General features: G+C 43.5%; 1 protein-coding gene across 1 annotated transcript; it reads left to right on the forward strand.

The window, feature by feature from the left end:
- The first annotated feature begins 1,973 nt into the window (after nt 1-1,973).
- LOC147988624 (uncharacterized) lies at nt 1,974-6,000 on the forward strand. The gene is made up of 6 exons (XM_087535299.1): nt 1,974-3,061; nt 3,171-3,858; nt 3,969-4,049; nt 4,198-4,720; nt 5,484-5,549; nt 5,660-6,000. The coding sequence occupies exons 1-6, from the start codon at nt 1,974-1,976 to the stop codon at nt 5,998-6,000; spliced, it is 2,787 nt and encodes a 928-aa protein (XP_087391425.1).
- The last annotated feature ends 4,517 nt before the right edge of the window (nt 6,001-10,517 follow it).

A 10,517-nucleotide genomic window follows, 5' to 3' on the forward strand; every position in this document is an offset into this window, starting at 1 on the left:
GTACATGAACTCTACTGCCGTAACAAACGCATACAAATCTGTCCGAACTAGTCCGCGTGGAGTGCCACGTCAACAACCTGCATTTATCTAGAAACCCCCCGGACTTGTCGCAAAATTCAGTCTTTCGTCCTCACTCGCGCCAGGCTGAATAGAGTTAAACAAAAACACCCTCGACGGTTCAGATATACAGCCGACGCCCTCGTAACCCCTCCCCAAACCCCTCCCCTGTCTCGTCCTCGACGGCGACCCAGGGTGACACCGTCTTGGGCGTGGCGGCGCCGGTGATCGATGGAGCCGCGGCTTCGTGAACCAGGGGAGTTCCCTCCCAAGTACGGTATGTACCGAATCCCTTCCTCTATACCGCAATTGGGAACCTAATTGGCCTGGGTTTGGTTAGGTTTAGGTGGCCCAGATGATCAATCCATGTTCGTCATATTTAGTGCTGAACAGTAGGTGTTTCCTGTGTGGATTGGTATGAGTTTCCTGTGCGGATTGATGGTAGACTAGGTTTTTGGGGATCGAGGCTGCAATCAGGAACCTAATCGGTGTGGGTTTGATTCTGTAGTTGATGTGCTGCTGTTGTAGTTTGTCTGGTGCTGTTGATGGGGATTAAAGAGGTGATTTTAGCATTCAGATGCCGTTGAAGATACCAATATGGAAGTGTAGTTTGTCTACTACTATTGATAGGAATACATGCCTCTGTACTGCTGTTTGTAGCATTGTAATGTTGTCCATGTGTTGAGTCCATGTCTGCTGATGAAAACTTCAGTTTTTAACTGCACATGTCTACTGCAATTTCAGATCAAAAGAGTGTGTACTGCAATTTCAGTTCCAGTTTAAAAGAGTGGGCAGAAAACTGAACTTAATATCACTGCAAAATGAAGTGTGTACTGCAATTCCAGTTTAAAAGAGTGGATTTTAATTTATGGAAGTGTGCATTTGTCAGAAAGAGTGCATTTTTAACAAGTGTTCATTTCTACTGCATTTTTAAATTACTAATATGTTCGGGTGCACATATCTTCAGTTACAAATATGTTAGTACATTTACTGCCATGTCTCTCTTCATTTAGAGTTATCTTCACTGCCTATGTCCATTTTCACTTATATATTTCTCCAGTTACAGTTTTATTCAGTGCATATGTCCACTTATGTGTTGAATTGCATACATAAGTAATTCAGTTGCTGAGTTTTGAAATGTTCCGCTTTGTGCAGTGACAAATGGAGAAGACACTCAGTTGTTTTCAGTTGAGTTTGAGCACAATGGGATATTCATAGGTCAGGGTACAACTACAAACAGATCATATACAAATATTGGATGTACACATGATGCTTTCGACTACTGCCATGTTGATACATGGTCATTGGGCATGGTGAAGTACTGTTTGTCCAGGTTGGATTATGATCCCACTGATCCATTGGTCAAAGTGTATTGGGTTTTGCCAAGGAAATATATTATGGATGGCCTTGTCTGTGTGGACACTGAGGAAGCAATTGCTGCTATGGTCACTGCAAGCAAAGAAGATAAAACATTGGATGTAATAGTGGACGAGGAAAACAAAATAAGGACTTTGTATGGCGACGATGTCATACTCAATAGATGCCCAACACTACCTAGAAAATTGCCAAGGTCTGGTTAGTTTGGAGAAGGGACTTCTGGTTCATATGCAGAGGAGGTGAGGGAAGAGGAGGAAGCAGGGGAAGCAGAAGATGCACAGACCGACTCAGACTTTTATGAGAGTGACTTTGACTGCGAAGATGGGGATGATGATCTGTTTGCTGAGAATGTGGATCCAGAGTTGAATGACAATAATGAGAAGCAAGCTGAAATATTTGACGAAGAGGGCCCATTAGATGACGATGACCTCAATCTGTCCAAGGAAGAGCTTGAGAAGCTTAATTATAGATTTAGAGTATTCAATCCAGAGCTGGATAGCAACAACCCAATGTTCAGGGTTGGCTTGGTATTTGGAGAAATGAAAGAACTAAGGGCTGCACTCACTGCATACAGTGTCAAAAATAGAGTTAAAATCTATAAACCAAGGAATGAGGCAGAGAGGTTAAATGCATCATGTCAATCTGATTGTCCTTGGAAGCTTAAAGCTTCAAAAGACAATAGAACAGGCAGCATTGTTGTGAGAGAGTACAATGGAGACCACACATGTCAGAAAATATGGAACTCCAAGTGCTTGACAGTTAAATATCTCAAACAAATGTTCATAGATGAATTTAGAGACAATAAGAAGATGGACTTGGTTACATTTGGAAGAAAAGTTCAGAAACAGTTTAAGTTGCTACCAGACAGAATGAAGTTGGGCAGAGCCAGGAAAGAAGCATTGAGGATCATTAATGGAGATGAAGCAGCTCAGTATAGCATGCTATGGGATTATGGCCAGGAATTGAGGAGAAGCAACCCTGGAAGCAGATTTATAGCTTGCACAACAAAGGTGAAGGAGAAGGATGACCTAGAGCCAAAGGATCATCTATCATCACTATATTGGTCTTATGATGCATGCAAGAGAGGCTTCTTGAATGGTTGCAGGCCAATAATCTTTGTTGATGGATGTCACTTGAAGAGCAAGTACAAAGGGCAGTTGCTTACAGCTGTGGGCATAGACCCAAATGACTGCATCTTCCCAATTGCCATGGGCATGGTTGAGGTGGAGTCCACATTTACATGGGAATGGTTCCTCACTACACTAAAAAATGATCTAAATATTCTCAACACTTCTCCATTCACTATCATGAGTGATAGGCAAAAGGGATTAATCAATGCTGTTGAAAAGGTCTTCCCAGATGCAGAACACAGATTTTGTGTTAGACACTTGTACCAGAACTTTCATCAAAAGTTCAAAGGTGAAACAATGAAGAATATGCTTTGGGCCATTGCTAGGTCTACAAATATGGACAAATGGAAATTGAATAGAGACAAGCTCAAGGAGGAGAATGAAGCAGCTTACAATTGGTTGGATGGGAAGCACCAGAACCAGTGGGTCAAAGCATTTTTCTCAGATTTCCCGAAGTGTGACATACTACTGAACAACATGTCAGAAGTATACAATAGGTGGGATTTGATTGAACTTTAATGATTTGTTACTTGAGCATTTGTGTTGTCACTTCAACATTTGTTACTTGAGCTAATTATGTATTGTGTCATTTGTATGTACTTGCAGCTACATCTTGGATGCAAGGGAGCTTTGCATTGTGTCTATGCTAGATTGTATAATGCACAAGATGATTGTAAGGCATGAGAGTAAGCAGAGGGAAGCAATGGAGAAGTGGACAGGAAGAATCTGCCCCAAGATCAGGAAGAAGTTGGACAAGAATGCGGAGTACTCTGGTAACTGCTATCCAACTCATTGTGGTCTTGGAGTATATTCCGTTGAGTCTGGAAACAACACATACATTGTAGACATTCCTGCTAGGTGTTGTGATTGTAAAAGATTTCAACTTAGTGGGGTGCCCTGCAATCATACAATTGCTTGCTGTAGAGCTTATAGGATAGATCCAGAAGAGTTGGTCCACAAATGCTATAGTATAGAAACCTATCTAAAGGCATATGGTCACAACATCATGCCTATGAGAGATAAAGCTCACTGGCAGAAAATGAATGGGATTAGAGTACACCCACCAGTTTTCACAAAGGTAATGGGCAGGCCACCAAAGAATAGGAAAAAGACCCCAGAAGAGAAGAAGAAAAAAGATGGTAGTATATATCTCAACAAGAAGGGTGTGACCATGCATTGCTCTATCTGTGGAAAATCCGATCATAACAAGAAAGGGCATGACAAGTACATGGCAGAAGAAGTTGAAGCTCAACTAGATGAAGAAGAAGAAATAGAAGATCCTTCAATTCTTCAGGCAAGTCACTGAATTTTGCAACATATATACTTTTTGCAAGTTACTAAATTATGCAACATAGACAATTCTGCAAGTTATCCAACTTAATTATGCATGCATTATCTTTGCAGGACATAATGCCAGCAAGACTAAATCCCAGGTTGGACCCAATGAATGTTAGAACTAGCATGGTGTACATGATGGGCCATGAGGTAAAATTCATAAAGCAAGCACTTGTTTTTTTAGTATCACATAACTGTATTTCTTGCACTTCTCCTAGCACTTGCACTTGTATAAATCTAGTTATTTCTCTTGCTTATTATAAATCCAGTTATTTTGTTTGCGTCTTCACATTTGCAGGATAGAGCATATGTGAGCCAAGTGACACCACCAGGACCGTTGCCAGAGCAAGCAGCTTTTGTGCTTGATGCTATAGACTCAATTCCTCAAAGGACAAGAACGACCACGACAACCAACAGAGGAAGGGTGAGAGCCATAAGAAAATCAAGAACTATAAGTGAGCAAACACATCTAGACGAACCTGGTTCTAGTGCACAAGCAGGAAGACAAAACAAAAGAAAAACAACAACATGCAGTACTGAAAGTGGAGTTGGGAGAGGAGCTGGCAGAGGAGGAACAAGAGCAAAAGGAGCTGGGAGAGGAGCTGGCAGAGGAGGAATAAGAGCAAGAGGAGTTGGGAGAGGGGCTACCAATGGAGCTGGCAGAGAAGTAGATGCCAATGGAACATACATTGGAGGGGCTGGCAGTGAAGCAGGCATAGGAGGAGCTTGGAGTGGATTTGGCACAGGAGGATTTGGAAATGGAGCAGGCATAGGAGGATTTGACAATGGAGCAGCCATAGGAGGAGCTTGGAATGGAGCAGGCATAGGAGTAGGGGGGGCTTGGAATGGAGCAGGCATAGGAGGATTTGACAATGGAGCGGCCATAGGAGGAGCTTGGAATGGAGTAGGCATAGGAGTAGGAGGAGCTTGGAATGGAGCAGGCATAGGAGTAGGGGGAGCTTGGAATGGAGCAGGCATAGGAGTAGGAGGAGCTTGGAATGGAGCAGACATAGGAGGAGCTTGGACTGGCTCTGGCACTGATCCATCTCAGTATCCACTATATAGACTCATGTTTGGAGATGATGGAGCTAGGCACATGATCCCAGACCTTAATGCCACAGATGAAGTACCAGTTTCACATAATGCACCTCCAGGAGATCAATGCTAGAGTGCTTGAAGTTCTTAAATAAACTTCAAGCTACTTTGTAGAAGTTCATGTATGAACTTTATTTTTTTTAAGTGCTCATTTTGTAATGGTGTAGCCACTATTTTTGTAATGATGCACCCACTTTAGTGTTGTGTGCAATCTGCTGTGATCAAAATTCAGTAAAAACTTGATCAGTTCTGCAATATACTGTGATCATATTCAACATTTAAGTGTTGTCTTGCTTACTGAATTTTTTAGATGAATGTTTCTACCAAATTCAGACTTGTCTAAATTCAGTAAAAACTTGTTCTGGAGATGCATGTTTCTGCCAAATTTACTGCACTGGACTGAATTTTAACATCTATTTTTTTTGCTGTCAAATTCAGTGCAAATAGAAGTTTCTACATCTGTCCAATTTTAACATCTATTTCTGACAGATTTTGCTTCTGCTGTCAACATGACTGAATTTTGCTTCTGCTGTAACATGACAAAAAAAATTGTAGGTACTGGGACTCAAACCCAGGATGAGCAGTGACATGCAACAGTCAATATACCAGTACGCTATCAGTGGATTTCGCTCAAACTACGTGTTATATCTCTTTTCTACGCTGAGGACGCGACCTCACTACAGCCTTCCACGGCCGCGTACTCCAGTTTTCAGTGAGCACTGCAGCAAGCAAGGAGGCCACCCGGCGTTTCATCTGCGACGCACGTCCAACAAGGGAGGAAGTTGTACTAGCGCTGCACGTCCATGTTACGGCCGCACACTCTGACCGTGTGTGTAGGGTGGCGGCACACCACGAGGCGGCGCGTGACGCATATATGGCGCGCCAACAGTTTGACCAGCAGCTGAGGATGGTCGCACGCAAGCCGGCGGCGCACGACGGCGAGGCTGGCTGTACCCGTGCCCTCATGCCCTGTCGTCGGACGACGAGGAGTAAGCATCTAGTCTAAACATTCGTCAGTTCAGTTAGTGCAGACGAAAGCGCAGTTACGTCAGTGTAGTTGTACTGCCATCAGTGAGTCTTGCATCAGTAGTTTGTGCTCTCGCCGGCGATGAGAGATCAGCGGTGTTGAATGAGAGCGACAACGGCGGCGAGGGCAAGGGGCGAGAGAAGTTATTAGGGATTGAAATTAGGGAATCGCCGCGGGCAGAGGATTTGGAGTTTTGTGTGCTACTGACCAGGGGACCTAATAACATAAATAATATATATAGTGGGGGGCTTTCTAAAAAATAACAAGACGCCGGGCGCGTGCCTTTATCCGACGTGGCCTGCCAAATGTCACGTTGTGAGCAATTTGTATGCGTTTGTTACGGGAGTAGAGTTCATGTACTACTTTTTTGGGGTTTTTTTAGTTTTTGTATGAAACTGTTCCCACCACCACAAGTTTATGTACTAAAACATGTATTTGTTGGGTTTCGTAGTAATTTCAAAAAATTTCCTACGCACACGCAAGATCATGGTGATGCATAGCAACGAGAGGGGAGACTGTTGTCTACGTACCCACGCAGACCGACTGCGGAAGCGTTGACGCAACGTAGAGGAAGTAGTCGTACGTCTTCCCGATCCGACCGATCAAGCACCGAAACTACGGCACCTCCGAGTTCGAGCACACGTTCAGCTCGGTGACGATCCCCGGACTCCGATCCAGCAAAGTGTCGGGGAAGAGTTCCGTCAGCACGACGGCGTGGTGACGATCTTGATGCACTACAGCAGCAGGGCTTCGCCTAAACTCCGCTACAGTATTATCGAGGAATATGGTGGCTGGGGGCACCGCACACGGCTAAGGAGTAGATCACGTGGACCAACTTGTGTGTTCTAGGGTGCCTCTACCTCAGTATATAAAGGACTAGAGGGGGGAGGCTGGTCGGCCACAGGAGGCGCGCCAGGAGAGTCCTACTCCCTATGGGAGTAGGATTCCCCCCCAATCCTAGTTGGAATAGGACTCCTTGAGGGGGGAAAGAGAGAGAGGGGGCCGGCCACCTCTCCTAGTCCTAATAGGACTAGGGGAAGGGGGGAGGCGCACAGCCACCTTGGGCTGCCCCTTTCTCCTTTCCAATAAAGCCCACTAAGGCCCATATAGCTCCCGGGGGGTTCCGGTAACCTCCTGGTACTCCGGTAAAATCCCGATTTCACCCGGAACACTTCCGATATCCAAACATAGGCTTCCAATATATCAATCTTTATGTCTCGACCATTTCGAGACTCCTCGTCATGTCCGTGATCACATCCGGGACTCCGAACAACCTTTGGTACATCAAAATGCATAAACTCATAATATAACTGTCATCGTAACCTTAAGCGTGCGGACCCTACGGGTTCGAGAACAATGTAGACATGACCGAGACATGTCTCCGGTCAATAACCAATAGCGGTACCTGGATGCCCATATTGGCTCCTACATATTCTACGAAGATCTTTATCGGTCAGACCGCATAACAACATACGTTGTTCCCTTTGTCATCGGTATGTTACTTGTCTGAGATTCGATCGTCGGTATCCAATACCTAGTTCAACCTCATTACCGGCAAGTCTCTTTACTCGTTCTATAATACATCATCCCGCAACTAACTCATTAGTTGCAATGCTTGCAAGGCTTATGTGATGTGCATTACCGAGAGGGCCCAGAGATACCTCTCCGACAATCGGAGTGACAAAACCTAATCTCGAAATACGCCAACCCAACATGTACCTTTGGAGACACCTGTAGTACTCCTTTATAATCACCCAGTTACGTTGTGACGTTTGGTAGTACCCAAAGTGTTCCTCCGATAAACGGGAGTTGCATAATCTCATAGTTATAGGAACATGTATAAGTCATGAAGAAAGCAATAGCAACATACTAAACGATCGGGTGCTAAGCTAATGGAATGGGTCATGTCAATCAGATCATTCTCCTAATGATGTGACCCCGTTAATCAAATAACAACTCATTGTTCATGGTTAGGAAACATAACCATCTTTGATTAACGAGCTAGTCAAGTAGAGGCATACTAGTGACACTTTGTTTGTCTATGTATTCACACATGTATTATGTTTCCGGTTAATACAATTCTAGCATGAATAATAAACCTTTATCATGATTATAAGGAAATAAATAATAACTTTATTATTTCCTCTAGGGCATATTTCCTTCAGTCTCCCACTTGCACTAGAGTCAATAATCTAGATTACATCGTAATGATTCTAACACCCATGGAGCTTTGGTGCTGATCATGTTTTGCTCGTGGAAGAGGCTTAGTCAATGGGTCTGCAACATTCACATCCGTATGTATCTTGCAAATCTCTATGTCTCCCACCTGGACTAGATCTCGGATGGAATTGAAGCGTCTCTTGATGTGCTTGGTTCTCTTGTGAAATCTGGATTCCTTTGCCAAGGCAATTGCACCAGTATTGTCACAAAAGATTTTCATTGGACCCGATGCACTAGGTATGACACCTAGATCGGATATGAACTCCTTCATCCAGACTCCTTCGTTCGCTGCTTCCGAAGCAGCTATGTACTCCGCTTCACATGTAGATCCTGCTACGACGCTTTGTTTAGAACTGCACCAACTGACAGCTCCACCGTTTAATGTAAACACGTATCCGGTTTGCGATTTAGAATCGTCCGGATCAGTGTCAAATCTTGCATCAACGTAACCATTTACGACGAGCTCTTTGTCACCTCCATATACGAGAAACATATCCTTAGTCCTTTTCAGGTATTTCAGGATGTTCTTGACCGCTGTCCAGTGATCCACTCCTGGATTACTTTGGTACCTCCCTGCTAGACTTATAGCAAGGCACACATCGGGTCTGGTACACAGCATTGCATACATGATAGATCCTATGGCTGATGCATAGGGAACATCTTTCATATTCTCTCTATCTTCTGCAGTGGTCGGGCATTGAGTCTTACTCAATTTCACACCTTGTAACACAGGCAAGAATCCTTTCTTTGCTTGATCCATTTTGAACTTCTTCAAAATTTTGTCAAGGTATGTTGTTTGTGAAAGTCCAATTAAGCGTTTTGATCTATCTCTATAGATCTTAATGCCTAATATGTAAGCAGCTTCACCGAGGTCTTTCATTGAAAAACTCTTATTCAAGTATCCCTTTATGCTATCCAGAAATTCTATATCATTTCCAATTAATAATATGTCATCCACATATAATATCAGAAATGCTACAGAGCTCCCACTCACTTTCTTGTAAATACAGGCTTCTCCAAAAGTCTGTATAAAACCAAATGCTTTGATCACACTATCAAAACGTTTATTCCAACTCCGAGAGGCTTGCACCAGTCCATAAATGGATCGCTGGAGCTTGCACACTTTGTTAGCTCCTTTTGGATCGACAAAACCTTCTGGTTGCATCATATACAACTCTTCTTCCAGAAATCCATTCAGGAATGCAGTTTTGACATCCATCTGCCAAATTTCATAATCATAAAATGCGGCAATTGCTAACATGATTCGGACAGACTTAAGCATCGCTACGGGTGAGAAGGTCTCATCGTAGTCAATCCCTTGAACTTGCCGAAAACCTTTCACGACAAGTCGAGCTTTCTAGACAGTAATATTACCGTCAGCGTCAGTCTTCTTCTTGAAGATCCATTTATTCTCAATTGCTTGCCGATCATTGGGCAAGTCAACCAAAGTCCATACTTTGTTCTCATACATGGATCCCATCTCAGATTTCATGGCTTCAAGCCACTTTGCGGAATCTGGGCTCACCATCGCTTCTTCATAGTTCGTAGGTTCATCATGATCTAGTAGCATGACTTCCAAAACAGGATTATCGTACCACTCTGGCGCGGATCTCACTCTGGTTGATCTACGAGGTTCAGTAGTATCTTGATCTGAAGTTTCATGATCATTATCATTAGCTTCCTCACTAACTGGTGTAGGTGTCACTGGAACAGTTTTCTGTGATGTACTACTTTCCAGTAAGGGAGCAGGTACAGTTACCTCGTCAAGTTCTACTTTCCTCCCACTCACTTCTTTCGAGAGAAACTCCTTCTCTAGAAAGTTTCCAAATTTAGCAACAAAAAGTCTTGCCTTCGGATCTGTGATAGAAGGTGTATCCAATAGTTTCCTTTGGATATCCTATGAAGACACATTTCTCCGATTTGGGTTCGAGCTTATCAGGTTGAAGCTTTTTCACATAAGCATCGCAGCCCCAAACTTTCAGAAACGACAACTTTGGTTTCTTGCCAAACCACAGTTCATAAGGCGTCGTCTCAACGGATTTTGATGGTGCCCTATTTAACGTGAATGCGGCCGTCTCTAGAGCGTATCCCCAAAACGATAGCGGTAAATCAGTAAGAGACATCATAGATCGCACCATATCCAATAAAGTACGATTACGACGTTCGGACACATCATTACGCTGAGGTGTTCTGGGTGGCGTGAGTTGCGAAACTATTCCACAATTTTTCAAATGTACACCAAACTCGTAACTCAAATATTCTCCTCCACGATTAGA

This window comes from Triticum urartu, chromosome 1A, assembly GCF_056163025.1.
Source record: "Triticum urartu cultivar PI428250 chromosome 1A, HENAU_Tu73, whole genome shotgun sequence".
NCBI lineage: Eukaryota > Viridiplantae > Streptophyta > Magnoliopsida > Poales > Poaceae > Triticum > Triticum urartu.